Source organism: Lepisosteus platostomus, chromosome 3, assembly GCF_059453375.1.
Source record: "Lepisosteus platostomus isolate fLepPlt1 chromosome 3, fLepPlt1.hap1, whole genome shotgun sequence".
In the NCBI taxonomy this organism is placed as follows: Eukaryota; Metazoa; Chordata; class Actinopteri; order Semionotiformes; family Lepisosteidae; genus Lepisosteus; species Lepisosteus platostomus.
The window spans coordinates 17,079,931-17,096,602 of record NC_142613.1 but is presented as its reverse complement, the minus strand read 5'-3'; the positions used below and the strand labels follow the sequence as shown (position 1 = coordinate 17,096,602).

At 35.0% G+C, this 16,672-nt stretch overlaps 1 protein-coding gene across 12 annotated transcripts in view; it reads right to left on the bottom strand.

Annotated features, from left to right (window-relative positions):
• Positions 1 to 16,672, bottom strand: part of esrrga (estrogen-related receptor gamma a) — a 253,288-nt gene that overhangs the window by 82,223 nt on the left and 154,393 nt on the right. The window contains exon 1 of one of the 12 annotated variants that reach the window (XM_088624758.1): positions 1,340 to 1,410. The exons of 9 other annotated variants lie outside the window; for them this stretch is intronic. Coding sequence is in view for 1 of the 3 variants with exons in the window: in XM_088624752.1 (XP_088480878.1) it covers positions 1,014 to 1,042 (29 nt within the window). In the remaining 2 variants the exon portion in view is untranslated. 2 more of the 12 variants (XM_088624757.1, XM_088624752.1) reach the window with 2 other exon arrangements.

Here is a 16,672-nt window from a genome sequence, read left to right as displayed (position 1 = left end):
TTTAGTTCTGTAATACTAATTCTGCCACTCTTTTTTAATGTGGCAGTATTCGCTTTGCTGGAGCCTATTGGAGGCCAGACCTTCCTTTATTTATTTATTAGATTTCACCATTTGAAGCAGAATTAAATACCTTAATCTGAAGAAAAAAAAAACGGATAAAATACACTATTATATCTTTCACATCTGTTTAAGATAGGTTTAATTTCCTTATTTTTTAAATACAATTATATTTGTTGTATCTAACATGTAATTAGTTATTCTTCCATTCTGTTATTCTGTAACAGGTAGAGCCAAACCCATAACAGTAGTAGTAATCACAGTTAAATCTATAAATGTGCTAGAAGGATTTCTCTTATCCTTAGCGTTATTAATTGAAAGAAAAACAGAAACAAAAAATGTGATTCCTCCAAATATGTTACACTAGCGGAAAAAATCACAGACATATAAAGTATTTTACTTTTCCAAGAAAAAGCAACCAAATGAGTCACAAAGACTTTTTTTCTTAATCTATAAGGTTAGTTTATTATTCAAACATTTTAAAGCAAGTATACCTACAGAAAGGGTTCAGAGCTTTGAAGTTATGTGCCTTACAAATGCTTGTTTTGCAAGTCAAACCATGTGTGCGGAATGGGAGCAGACCTCTGAAAGATTTTGGATGTGAATTTAGAATATTACACCTCCTCAGGTTTTAAGAAATGTAGCTCATAGAAACACCTCTGAAGGGGTGTTTAATGTTCAGCACAAACACATACAGTACATAACACAGGCAAAGTGACAAAATAAAAACAACATGGTCGTGTTCAAAAACATAACATCATAACAAATCATAACAAAAAATAATAAATGTATAGTCCTGGTAAATATAATGTTGATGAAGCTGAAAAACAACAATGCATATGTGCATATTATTTGTGAAAACACCAGCAAATTAATTTGATAAAAATAAATGCGTAATACACAGCAGTGAGCATAGCATTCTCAAGACATACAGTATAGAATTAAACTCCAACTACCTGAAAGAATTGTTTTCCATGATTATCATCACTATTTAATAATCCTCAGTGCTATAAACTGCAATCCAATCTTCATCGTTCCTCCACTGAAAAACTGCTCATTTGCCCATCTGCGTTAAGGCAATCTAGTTTATTACACGTTCAGTAAATTTACAGTAACAAGCCATTCCCTTGACAAATTAATCACTTTCCAAGCGCTTTATCATATAAATAAAATATCACCTCTGGAGAGAAATAAGCTAAATCAGTTGATTCAGCCCATCTATCAGGGAAATCGCAAGCGCCTCAGTAATTGCTCAAGAACAGATGGACTTTTTTTCGCTGACCTCAAGACCTGAAGCTTCTGCCTTTACTGGATCTAGATGCTTTGAGGTGTGAGATATTAGAAAGGGAGTGAGCAGCACTTATGTGTGTGCGTGTGTGGGTGTATGTAAGTGAGTCTGAGTAGGTGGAAGAAGCATGAGGGCATTGTGGGAGGTGTACTTTGAGTTCAGAGGGTTTACTCGCCATCATAATCCAAATACAAAATAAGTGTAGTTTTCTAAATCTCATCAAGGATAGCTCGAAAAAGAGCTCTTTGGGAACTGTTGTGTGCAAATGGATCATTTTTATTTGCATATGTCAACTCTGTTCTGGTGCACAATACATTCAAGTTCACAAATTCAACACAACACATACGGAAGGCCGTAACAGCACACAAATAGAAGTACAAAATTACTACCATATACAGTAGGAGAGTGATCGTATTAACGTACAGAAGATTTATGTTTCCTTTTATTGATCAAAGACTTGTACAAAATAGGCAAGATTGAAGTGCAAGCACTGTTCAAATCACCACCTCACTACTGTCTGTTCATTTAAAGAAAGAGTTAACACAGCACACATTGCTGTACAACAACAAATATTCCTTTCTGTATTACAAACATACCTTTATGCTGACAGGGGCTTTTGAGTTTTATCATATTAGCTGTGTTACAAACAGAATCAGTTTAGTTCCAATGGGACGCCTGTTTTGTTTAAAGATTTCTCCCTCATCCTGCCTGCTCTAGTTTGTAAATAAATGGTGTTTCAGAGGGAAAATAGGGTGGCTGTTTTGGTCATTTGTTGAAAACCAGTGAAAAAGAGAAATTGCTCCTCAAAATATTTGATTTGCACCATGGGCCCATCAGTTATTTCAATTTTTCTTTAAACTTCTTAAAGCATGTTCACAAATCCTGATACAGACTGAGGTGAAAAAAAAAGATTCAATCCCACTAAGCCCACAACAATTTACTGTAGGTATTAGAAAGACAAATGTAATGGACTTGTATGTCCAAAAGGTCTTAAAAACTTTTTTTTAGCATTTGCATTTGGTTTTTAAATTGACACAGACCTCTGTAAATGTGATGTGAAAAGACACTTGCCTTATTTTCACATAACAAAGGATCTTTGAACTTATCATATCTCTGGATGTATGCTATGACTGTGTTAGTAAAGACAGTTAAGTAATATAAATTCAAAGAATAATGTTAATAATGTTTATATGCTAATATATGTTTAAGCTGAGGAATGGAAAGGAAAGAAATTTACTATGTTATTTTGAAGGACAAGATGTGAAATTTACTGTATATTCTAACAATGTTGAAACACTGAGTGAAAAAGAATTTATACTAGCCTCAAAGATTGCATTATAGTCAACTATTCCAAATTGAGAAATAACTCTTAACATTCTAAAATCTCTGTTATTATTAATCTACTCATGATTCTGTTTAAGATTAATCATTGTTGTTAAACAAAATGTATGGAGACAAAAGGAGTAAAACCAATTCACAACAACAAAATCAAGTGCAAATAGAAAACAGAGGAAGACCCTATTTAATTAAGGGGCAGCCATTCCATTGCAATGCAATAGCGTGACTTCTCTACTTTTGGCAAGCATTTCTGATGATGCCACATGGCAGTGCCATGCCAGTAGCGTGAGCGTTATTGGCTTAAACCTTATAAGAGTTTTGCATGTGAATTGAGTGTAATAGGTTTGACCCAGACTAACCTTAAAAATCCAATTCGCGTAATACTCTTTGAAGCCTGTAGTCAAAGGAAAATCATCTCCCTTCTAACAAGGTTTTGCTTCAACTCCAAAATATTCAAAGTCTGATGAAAAGCAATGGGCCAGTTTCACCAGGATAATGGATGCAATGTGGAACAAGCAATTGTGTACCGGAGCTTGTCACACTGAAGCTGTCTATAGGAAGAACACAAGAAATGTTGACAACTTGTCTAGAGGTGACAAAAACTACATCTTTGCCAGGAGAGTCTCAGTAGCTGACACAGTGAGATAAAATGCCTATTTTGAAAGGGTGAGAAAGAGTTTATAGACTGTATAAAGTATCACACCACCTGCAGCTAGGAGAAACTTAAGTTAAGGAAACCTGTGATAACATCTTTAAAAGTCCTGCAATATACACTGCTAGTATACTGTATACAGTACATGTGGCCTTTGTACTGTGTTTATTTTACCTCACAGGCATGTGATGACAGGTAAACACATTCTGTGCTTACATAAATAGACCTTATCCACAAGGCCCCTCAAGTTATTTTAACATGAAACAAAACATATGAAGATAGATTATAGCACAATGATATTTTTCCATAGGATTAGAAGCTTTTAATATGAAGAATCAGTTGCACAGTATATTTCAAAGTATTTTCATCATGTTACTTTCAAATGAAATTTGATATTTGTATGCTCCACTTTTTATACAAAAACAGCAAAACAGAACAGCACATACAATACATTTAATATTATTGAAATATCAATAATATTAAAATTTAAGAAAGAGCAGCAGACATCTTTATAGATTTTTAAGGAGAAACTGTCATTTCAATGATTAAAATAGTGCAAGCCCTTAGAAAATCAATGGGACTGTATAGAATTTGTACAGGAAGTTGAGACCATGAAGATACTCAAGAAAACCTTTATTCAGCTATTCAGTGGTCAATTCTCTAGAGTATTTCAATAGAATTCTATAGTTTTTTTTTCATAATGGATACTAATAAAAAGATTCTCTTAAACAAACTGCATTAATTAAACCACATTATTCAAAGACACACATGCACAAATCCACTTTAACCTCTGGAAGAAAGAAGAGCCTAGCACAGTCTCCTAACTGGTCACATCTGGCTGTATTTTATACGCAAATAAGCCACCACTAAATCTAGATAAAACTCACTGACTCGTGATCGGTGCAATGATCTCCATACATCTAAATTTATATGCTAATCGGAGATCTTTCAAGCATTTAACACATTCCTCTGCATCTGGAGGGCGAGCTCTCTCACCTTCTACCCCTCACCCCCATCACCCCCCTCCCTGCCTCTCTGTAGCTCCCCCTGCTTCTTTATTTGGGTTGGCAGTCTAAATAATTCACGCTGCCTGCCGGCCCTCCTCTCGACTCCCCAGTGCTCATACACTGCAGCCCCTTCATGCCATCATGGACTAAACCAGATGGACACACAAATGCAGCAGGTGAGACAGATGGCAGTCCTCCCTGTCTTGCTGGCTGCTTACAGCCATGGCTGGCTCTTCCTTCCAGGTACATTAGCATCCAACCGGCAGAAAGAAAAACAAAAATCCTCCTTACAATGTTGAAATGAGTTACCATAAACAGGATGGTTACTGCCAACCTGTGACTCAAACTGGAACAAAAACCACAGCCCACTGTTTGAAGCCCAATGCCAAAGCCTTCACCCCACTGGTCCCTACCTGTATAAATTCACACATACAAAATAAGCCTTCGCACGCTTCAGTGCCACTTGATTTGTCTCCTGACACTCACGTTTCCTGGCTGCTTTTCTTTCACACAACTTCAAAGCACACAGCTCTTTCAGCAACTCGCCACACTGCAAACCACTAAACAGGTTAAAGGCTAACAATAAACTAGTATACAAAGAGAAGACTAAAGCTAAAGGTGAATTCTAAAGAGAGTTTTAGTTTTACACCACAAGTACTGTAGGTTACTGAATCTACTGAACTTGGTCAGGGTAACATCAATGAAGTCAGGGCAAAGTCAGTGGTTGAGCAGAAAATGTCCTCGTAACAAAATTGTCAAACCCTGGACCACTAAACTACAGCAACAGAACACTTTGTAACACACTGTAATTTGATGCCTAAATTACAACCTTGAAATCCTCCTGAAACTTACAGTGTCTCTGAACATCAACCATTATTACACTGACTTGTGAAAAACTCACTGTAGCATTTATCTTTAATATATCACTTCAGCGTAAGTATGGTAGATTAAGCAGTGAGGCTATGTGTTTCTGATTTCCTGCTACTATACATTTTTGAAGAGGTTAGAGAGGGGAGTTGTATCACTATGCAAGATGCGAAGGAGCGAATAGATGCTCCTTCTTCGATGCTGAAAAGCAAAAAGAAAAAAGAGAAAACACATTTCAGCTGTAAGGCCTTCTACAGGCCTATGTATTACACATATGTGTCGGATAAGAGTAAAAAAAAAATAACACGGCAATGAAAAGGAAACGTTTTACAGAAAAACATGATCACAGAACTGAATATCCAGATTTTCTAGTGTGACTAGTACTGTCACGCTACATAAAAGTTCTAGCAGTCACATTACATTGGTGTAATTTACGTTTTTGTAAATCACAAACATCTGACGTAGAACAATACTCTGAATTGCTTTATAGACGTAACGCCAAAATAAAGATAAATATTAGGCGAAGTTAAAGTTTATTTTATCAGACCTATTGGCGACATAATTTCATCATTTGTTAACAAAAAAAATGTTAAAAAGTCAAATGTATCAGCCACGTCAATCAAGACAGGTACTGATAGATACTGTAATTAATACATGTGATGTCCATCATTAAGACAGACGTGTCACATGGTTACATATAAAAAAAAATCACGGCCAGGTCAACAAAGTTATTTGGCCGTAACTGGCACTGACATATGAGCCTACCCAAATTGTCATAATATCAAGCAGAATTATTGCCTAATTCATAAGCAGAAAGCACAAACTAATCTATTAAACATTAAACTATTTCTATATACAAAGCAATTACAATAGGTTTCAAATGGAAACAAATGTTTACCCTGTGATCACCAAAAAATAAATACATAACATATAATCATAACCTGTTTAATTTAGTAAAATAATATTTTAGTCATTTAATTAGATTAGAAACTCTTTGTAATTTGTGTGCAAGTAAAATGCTGAAATGCTGGACTTTTTTTTTACTGAATGTAGGTTCTTTATTAATTTCTGTTCTTGTGCCTGTATATGCGATACAATTATGTAATAAAGAACAGCAGAAACCAATGTAAGTTTATATCAGAGAGATAGTAGTATTCTGATAATGGCCTGAGCCGTTTGGAGCACATTAAATTTAACATATTTAGATGCATTTTAGGATTTGCATTTCACTGCTTCATTTAATGGGCTGCACTGATAGAGACAAGCAGTGAAACCTTTGTTAATATGGTTCATAATAATAACCCAAGGTCTTAATAGACAACTATTTTTCATTATACATTGTTAGACACATTTGAATTGATTAAGACTGGAGTGTGTCCTGCAAAATAAAACATGGGGTAAAGCACTTCACAATATCTATTGACCAAATTTGCCAGGAGTTAAAGTCATGAGACACTTACTGTAGCAACTGTAGCAAATGTTCTGTGTCAACAAAAAAAAAAACATTTTGAAGAAAATATTCCTTCTTTCATTTCTACAATTATTTTATAACCTTTCATCATTATTACCTCTCCTGCAATTTGTTACCTTTACTTTCGCAATATCTGCAATGTTCAGAAACATGATGGAAAAGTCATGTCATCATTCTCTCCTATTAAAACACAGTTCTGACTGATGCTAAGCCATGTGATTGCAAGTAAAGGAGTGTTTCCTCTCTTCCATCTGAACAGCCTTCACTCACTTTAGCGCAAAACTACAGTGTTTCCTGCCCTGAGAACAGCATAGCCTGGAATGCCAAAATACAATGTAAAAATCCGCTTATGGTATTAGCTCACTACCTGGGGAATCCACATCTCAGTGTGTGACACTCTGTGAGGAAGACCTTTTAATATAAAATCCTTTGTTGCAGGGCAAGAACGGGCTGTTTATTAGTTTATTTCCATCTTTTCCGATTTATCTTCTTCATCTTGTACTGCCAAAAAAGTGACGTTATTAGAAAAAATATAAGTGAGGTAAAAAAAGTTTTAAAAAAAATCTTAAGCTTTGTGCAAACTCTAGAACAAGAAACAATCTGAATGCAAAATATGACAAGATATAAATCTATTATCACCCTATAACTGTAATGCACTTTTGCTGTCAATGTTTCAGATACAGTACATTATGCATATGTACTATACTGTATATTATATGTAGAGTTTTATAAACTTTGAATAGGTTTAAAAATCTGGGTGCTTGGTCAGCTATAGGAAAAGATAAAAATAATATGTCCTTATATTTCTAAACTTAAAAAAGAAATAAAATAATTTTTGTTACTGATCATATTTGAGTGATATAAAGATCTATATTATATACAATGTGGTATTAGTCCCCCTTGTATTTTCAACTACAAAATAAAGAAAACATGGAAGAATCGATGCCATTATAATAACATTCATATGAAAAGCAGTTGTATATTAAGCGTAGTCTTTTTACCTAAACATATGTTAAATTACATCAAAGTGAAAACACTAGAGTTCATCTGAATTTTAAGGGCAATAAACTGTTTAGCTTCTTGTTTTCCCACATTTAAAAAAAATGTTGTTATTAAAGTAATGTTCAGTTGATTCCTTGCTGGCCTATATTTCTAGAGGAACTGACAAAAATGATGCTGGAAGATTAATATACCTATTCTCAAAGGTAACAATGCAGTATCTATTATTCTTACATAAGGACAGTAACAGTCAAAGTTAAACAACAGTGGCCCTTGCTAAAGTTAAATGAGATAGAAGGAAAACAAATTTAAAATTACACAAGACATTTAAAAATCAAAGCATTTGTAATGAAGCTGCAAAAGTATGAGAATCGTTCCAAACTGAAATTAAAAACACAAATTCAATGTGCCTTCAACAAAAACTGCACAACAAATACAGATAAAAATCAATACCAAAGTTAGATTTGTTCTGCCAAAGAGGACTTATGAGACTCAAGCCTCCTGAAAATATGACTACAACATATTTAAGAAAAAACAGATCTGTTATTTAATTGAGTAAATTAACATGAAGCTGGCAACCAAATAAGCACACAGTAAAAGACAGTGAATGAAAAGCTAGAGTTGTGTTGATGCTTGATCATTTTATACAAAAATGTTTATGCTTGATCCTTTTATACAAAATCACAATATGACAAAATTCACAATGGTCAGCGAGTCTGTGATACACAACGATTGGAGGCAATAAAGGGACAAGTATCCCAAACTGCAGCTACTAGCCAGATAGCTTATTCAACACAGACCACCATAGCAGGCACAGACTTGAGGCTGTGTAGAATCACTCTGGGATAGTGTGCAGTCTCCTACTGTCTTACTAATTTAGACTGGAGCCTCCCTAATTCTCCCTTCCGTTCCATCTCAATGGACATGTTCAATGTCATTAGCCACACAACCCCCAACTCTATCGGCACCTGAAGAAATGAAACTAATCACTCAACTCACAGTCTCAGCAGAGTGTTGGAAAAATGTATTAGAAATTGCACTTTTTGGGTTTTTTTGTTCCTCGGCTTAGCTTCACAACTAAAATCCGATGCTCCTCTGTGTCCATGTTATTTATAGGTTACAGGTGACATACAGTACAATGATTTCACAAGGTGAATTAAATCAAAAATGATTTTGATAGACATACTAAGAATGAACAGACGATTTGGGCATTTCAGAAATGTAACAGTTCAGATCTAAATGGTATAGATGCAGAACAACAACACCTGAACACATAACAGAAAAAATACAAAAAGGAAAAAAACTTTTCTTTTTCTATATGACCAAGGAACCTAGAACACCCAACAAGGAAAAGAATATGTACAACCAAATAAACAGAGTTTTATGTCTAGTTTTAAGGAAGCCCTGCCTAAACCCTTTTGTACTAATTAGCAAAACCCAGACCCTTTGCTTTATGGTTGCTTTTCTCCTTTTCGTTTTCATTCTGTTCAACTGTGTCTAAACATCTGTTATCAGAGGAGGGTGGGAGTGAGAGGCTTCCTTTTTGTGCAGCCTATTGAGATGTTTATTAAACAAACGTCAAACCATCCTCTTTGCTGAATGGCAGAGGGTGCCTGTGTTTGAACTGTACACAGTAGTTCATAGCTGCTCTTGATTATGCAGCACTTACACCTGAAGATGGTGTGCTGTTTACTTATGCTCGGTAAAATAAAATTATTATTTTCCCAATCAAAGAAAAAGGAACAATTGAAGAATTGTTTACTTATTCATAGGACTTCAGTGTGCTCATAGCAGTAAAACAGATTGAGATACTTGTATTTAAAAAGCTATAAGATGGCAAGTTATTTTTATTCTTCTCTATTATTTCGTTTCCTTTATTTCTTGAATTGTGGGATACCTTCGGTCCTTGCCGATGCTCCGGATCACAGATGACTGTAAATGCTTACAGGACACTGAAAGAACTTGTCCGCTACAATTAACCTCACATTTTGACTTCATTATATGCTGCAGTCATCAGTCCTCAGTCAAAAAATTACTTGAATATGCAGGGCTTACATTTCAGTCACATATACTGTGTCAGGGAAACAAAGAGAAAATGTCAAGTATGTATATTTTTGTTGCTTAAACACCTAATTTACTAGAGTCTCCTATAGAATTTGACAAAATATTGAGGTCATTGTCTTACTTGCTGCAGAGAGTGTTAAAAATAATTAAATGTAATGCAGATTTGTCTTTTGCATTTTTTGATCAAGAATATAAAGTCATATATCCTCAGTGGAATTCTAAAGCATATGACATTGGAGCAAACCTTCCTCCTTTTTCATGTACATACACTAACATATTAACATCTTATTGTCATATTTTATGGTAAAGAACTTGTTACAGTTGTTCTAATTTAAACCCGCCTCATTTCAAAAGGTTTGTATTTTGAAAATAATACCAAGGAACAAACCTACATCAAAGAACAAAGAACTCCAACAAATACAAATATTAATCAAGGTTATTAAAAGCAGGTTTAAAAAAAGAATTACTGTAGCCCTTATTAATGCAGTATATTATATGCAACTCACAATTTCTAGAATTTAATTGTGAATTTACTCTAATGAGAAAATAACATAATAATACAGATAGTCCGTCTTTAAATTCAAAATAACAGGTGAGCATGTGAAAGAGCGAATTTAGAAATCAGGGTAAAACAAACAGTTTTGTAAAAGGAAACAAACATACAAATTGTATATCTGCACAAGCTGTATAGTGTACTATTGTTTTTGCCTTACCACACCTCAGGCTAAAGTTTTCATTAAGAGGTTTCCAGAGAGCAGAAGCTTTTGAAATAGCTTATCAACAGGACATTTTGCAAGACCACTTTACAATTAAAATCACACAAGAACATGAAAAAAACACTAAGAACAAGTTATTGTTCTTTTAAAAGTTTTATCAAGCCGTCAATCTGTTAAACAGATATTAGAGCAAACCTGAACATTTTCATGAATGCCTCAAGGAGCACAACTGCGTAATTCGCAGCCTGAAACAAAAGCTTAAAGAAAGTTTACCTTTGCTGGAATTTTCTTTGTGAAACGATAAGCGTGGTGCCAGGTGAAATGTTCATTCTTTTATTTGTTTATATTCATAACCCTATCAGAAATTCAAAAGCCCTTGCTCTCCTTCGGGCTTATCAGACAGTATATGAATGGTGCAGTCACTTCACAATACTGACGCTTTATTCCATTGCTCTTCCCGGTCTATCAGATAATGGACCTCTGGCTGCTTTTATACACAACTGCAAAAGTCCTCTAGCTTTTGCCACGCAACTGATAGATATCAGGTGTGATCAGATTCATGTCATACTGATAAATACATTACACGTGTTTGATTTATTTTGCAAATTGCCATAATATTTTTTGTCTATGTTTCTTAGGTTAAAATATAAAATCCAGTATTAGAAAATTAGTGTAGTGGTAAAAATCATTATATTTGAATTTATATTTTGTCACTAGTTTAGTTGGGATAATCAATACTACTTCCAGATGATCATTTACAGTGAAGGACTTATTCATGATGCATAGTTAGTGTGATTATGATTCATTTTCCTGGTCCTTATTTATTTCCCAATCGACACAGAAAACACACTTTTTTTTTCTTTTTCTTTGTTAACACACTTTTCATAATAAATATATTATGAAAATACATAATAACATATATTTAAACTGAAATCCTAAAATTATAATTAAATAAAATGTTATTACAATTACAAACTTTGAATAATAATCATTGAAATCTTAGCCTAGTATTTTATTAGTCAGCTTTTACATTTTTCCATTCTACAGTATATTTTAACTGGTTATTCTTCTTTTATTCACGAATCAGGCAATTCAATCATGTTCTTTTCTACAGTTCTGTGATAGTGTCACCAGATTGTCTGATAGGTTTTACACTGTAAGTGGAATTGGTGATATGGCAATGGTATTACGCGTAAAAACAAAAGCACTTAAGCAATATTGTTGCATCTAAATTCAACAACATTTCTTTATAACCTAAAGTGTTCAAACTGTTGACAAAATGGCATTCTCCTTCAAATAATTATTAACATCACCTGGATATAAAGATGATGATTTGAATACAAATGCAGCATGCACATTGAGGACAATATTGTGCCATAAATTCCTAGAATTTATAGACCCAACATTTGAAACAAAAGGTGCCAAAATATTTTACTTTAAATACAATTTCTGACCTTACAAACTGTAATATAATACATGTATACTGTATATAGCTTTTAATCCTTATTGTACCATTGTACGTTTTGAAACAAACAAAAATAAAGACTTTTGTGTATCGCTTTGTATCACTTTTCATGGTTTACTGAAGTGCCTCCATTAACTAGACAACAAAGCTGAGAAGGAAAATGAAGAGAAAGGAAGGCAATAAAACTACCAGGCAGGGGGGAAGAGGGGGATATGGGAATGTCTAGGATGAAGCAACAGTTCTGAAAAAACTGAGGTGCAATTCTGACTTCACCTCAAATTAAACTGCGGTGCAATTTTCATTTTTGTTTGGTCGGGCTGAGAGAATTTTACCCTGATTTCTACCAGAAGGAAAAACACAATAAAATGGGCAGAACAAATAAACTTATAGCTCCTGTTAAAACTATTTATCAAGACTGAGCACTTAAAGCAAAAACAAGCATTGTCATCATTATCATCATCATAACTTGTATAAAAAAAGAGTTCTTAACGCCCGCTCAATATACAAATGGAAAGTAGTGACATGACAAAGTGTAAAATAAATATGCTACTACAGAAATTATAGATTCTTATTGATTATAATAAGCCTTGATTGTATAAAAGATTAGGTTACAGGAAATATTTTACTTATTTTTTATTTATAGGCTTAATAGATATGAATCATACACAAAGTGTATATATAAATACTAACCTGTTTATGGACATCCACTGGCACAGAAATGCCATTAAGAAATAGATAAAGGAAGGTATATGTCTCAGCAGATGCCAGAGACAGGCACTGGAATGAGACAGCCTGGCCCTGGAGCTTAACAAGCAAGTCTGCAGGGATCAAAACGCAGGACTGTAGCAACATCAGCTACCAAGACCATAGCTGAAGATGGGCCTCAAGCTCCAGAGCTTTGCATTTAAGAAAAATACCAATAAAGCAAGTCAAAGTTACAGGCTTCTCAACCTCATGACAATAAAGGTTCTTTCTCTCATGAAAACCATGATCTGGAAAATTTATGTTTTTATTTAACCATAAAAATAGTTCTTAAACCCACAACTCTCACTAATGCGAGGCTTAGGGACTCCTGCTTGTAACAGGGCTGAATAAAAAATACATTTTACAGCTATAATGTGTGTATGTCATATATCATATATAGTTCCAGAACATACATTTTTGCTTTTTTTACAGTACAAATCTGAATACAATGCATAGTTAAATTTCGTGCTTGGTAAGGAGCAGATAGAAATCCGTATTCTATGCTCTTGATGCATTAACAAGAAAAACCTTCATAAATATACAAAGTAAAGACAGCTTCTTCTAAAGCATGCAGTATGACGTTAAATAACATTTGATTACACAATTGATTATTACAGGCTTAGCTAGAACCTACCTTTCACAGAATAAGTAAATTAGATATCTTTGCCAAAGTAATATGTAAGTTTTAAAACAGGCACAAAATACTGAAGACTTCAAAAAGACATGATTACAACAAAAGCAATGACTACAATAAAGGAAGAAAAACCTGTATGACCAGTTTAATACATAAAAAGTGAAAAGAAAAGTATGAGGCCAAATGGCTAAAAAGAAAAAGACCACATTAGTGCCATGATGTAAATAGGGAAAGCATTAACCCAGAGTACTACCTGAGACCATTTCAAGCCTCTGTCAGAGTGGATAGCACAGAGTGATCTTTGCTAGGGATTATCAGACGGGACAAAGAAAAGCATAAAGCTAGGTGACTGCACGTCTGTGCCTGTGTACAAGCACTGGTGTGCTTGTGTGTGTGAGAGAGAGGTAGACCGCATGTGTGTACAAAGCTGAACGATTCAGTCAAGTGTTGCTGTTCCATCTGTGAAGTCACAGACCCTTGATTGATTAGACAGGTGTCATTCTTACTAATGCAAAACAGAGGCTCCGCAAAAGGGCAGTTACCGGCCGGTTAGTCTGCACCATTCTCTTTTTAAAGCCGACCAGCTCCTTCTATGCTGGTCTCACTAACAGTCATACAGAGTCTGCGTTTATACCTTCAGGTTTGCTAGAAGTCTTAAGAAATACCCATGACAGAAGTACACATTTAAAAGAGTTAAACATAAGTAGCCTAGAAAAACAGAAGATACATCAAAGAAGAAAACATTTTATCTTTTATGGCCCCACTCCTCTGTCTTCGACACCTATGCTAATTCGACACCCATCTTATGCTAATTTAGCAAAAACAGGAATGAAGTGGGGCCCATCGTGCATACAAAGTGTAAAGAATCAATTCGGAGTACCATGTACTAAGTTTCCATGCACTCTTATTTAGTTATCGTGGATCTCCTTTTAACCTCTCCCATGCCGATGTGATTAATGAGACAGGTGCAATTTCATGCCACTGTACAACAATAGACGTGTGGACCACAGCAGATGGACTGTCTAATTTAATATGATGGACCTTGCATGGCAGTGACAGCCTGGGGTGACTAAATTCTACAGGAATGCATTGCTTCAGTCACACGGGCAAGTTAGAGACAAAATGCGATACAGAAAAAAAATTAACTTGAGCTGCACAATTTCTCTTGAAGAAGATAACTAAAGATTATAAAACACTGGTTATTGTCAGACTTTTGCTCTCCAATAGGCATAAAGTCGCCCTATGTCCAATATAAGAAAAGTTAGATTATCTAGATTTATAAATATATAACAGACCGTCAACATAATGGTTATGCAATACTATTTCAGTATGTTTAAATTCAATAATGAAAGCTTGATTGTGTGATTATAATGACAGCACATGTGATAGTACAATTAATATGTGAGAAATGCACCAAAAATAAAGAAAAACATGAATAATCATGTTATCTTAGATTTCAACATTTATATTAAATCTATACTGACTTTTAACATAATTAATACATTAATTACAAGTGTAAGCTTATCAGCAAATAACCTATTTTAATTTTTAAACTCAAAAGCTACATCTGATGACGCCATTCCTCAGATTGTATTTTAATGACGGTGTTGGTTTTTGTATTCAATACAAAATGAATGAAAACTGGAAATATGGAAATATCAGGAATCTTAGCAACAGTTGAGGAGAAAGACTAGTCATTTTCTTCTAATTACACAAAAGCAGGACGCTCCACCAAAGAAGCAAGAAACTGAATGTCGATACTTTTGGAAGTCGCCAAAGTATGTGGCTTTCTGTGAAAAATCCTCCTTGCCTTCGACCAGTCACCAGATAAAGCCAGAATTCTTTTCTTGTTGCCGAGAGGGACGGAGAAGTGTATGACCTTACAGCAGTTCACCTTACCTCTGTGCACATCTCACAACAGCTTGGGCAGCCGTTGAAGCAGAGGCTGTGTGGTCAAGCAAAGCTAAATCGGCTCATCTGTGACACCCGCTCTTCCCCTCGGCACAGCGCATGTTAATTTGCCCTCTCTTTAAGTCATTCAAGGGATAGAGAGTAGCACCGAATGCTTCCTGGCTCATACACTCTTCAGGAAGTATTTTTTTTTACTATCATAATTGTCGCTGTGTTTTAAAAAAAGTTATTTAAATTTTGTCTGTGTTTTACACGGTAAAGGTAAAGGCTACAAATGTGCTTTCTTTCAGCTAGAACATTACTATCTCACATACATTATGTACAATGGCATATATTTGATTTGTATGCTTATGATACTGTGTGAAATGGATTTATCACACATTTGAAGAAGATGGAACAAAATTTGCTGCCTGGTATAAGCAATAGTTATTTGTGATGATGCCTAAAATAGGTTTCTTCCTGCACTCACATCCCAAATAAACCGATTAAATACACAGAATTAAATCTTATTGACATTTCACTTTCAAACATATACAGTACTTCGTCTCCTTCCTTCGCTGATATTGAATTCCTTTGTGCTCCAGACCTTTATGTGTTATTACATACTGTACCCATATAGAGACACTCTGTGTCCAATTTTAATATGACATGCAGAATATAGAATTCAGCCAGGTCTGAGTTTGATAAATGAGCCATTCTAGTAAATTATGTTTTGCTTATTTCCTCCCCAAAATGAAATATTAATCTTACTCTTTAATCAACCTATATAACAAAAATCTTTACACTTCGCAAAGAGAAAACAAGAAACTTTTTACTGTGGTTGAATCCTTGGTTTGCACACTGAGAAGGGGGGTGGTGGTGGTGGTGGGGGGGGGGGGGGTCCCAAAATATCCCGGTGTTTTAAAGCCAAAGAATTCTAGCTAGATAAGAGCTCGAAGCATGAAAGAATGCAAGTGGGAAGAATGTCAAGCCACAGAGAGAGTGCCTGTGTCATTCCCGCACTATCAAACGCACACATGAAGTATGATTGGGTACAGAGAGGCTAAATTTTTCACTGTCACTCGGCGTCGAGAGCTGCAATTCATTTCTCCCCTCTGCTTCAGGACAATGACAATTTAATACAAGGCCAGTGGATGTAAAAGAGATAAAAACGGCACAAACTTAGCTTCGCGTAATCACACATTTCCTCTGGAGAGCTTTAACTCCCTGGCACACAGGCGCACACACAAACACACATTCCCTCACACGGGCTCTCTTCAGAGGAAATCAACATTTTATTGTTGCCGGCTGCCTGCGTGTCCCCAAGTGAAAGTTAGGCACAATACTAAACCCTGAATGCTAGATGTAATAAACCTGCTCACTCAAATCCAGAGCTTCAGAATTTAGACTTCTGAAATGTAAATACGTTACCCTCTAAATTTGTTATTCAAAACAGATTTGAACTTTTAACTGCTGCTTC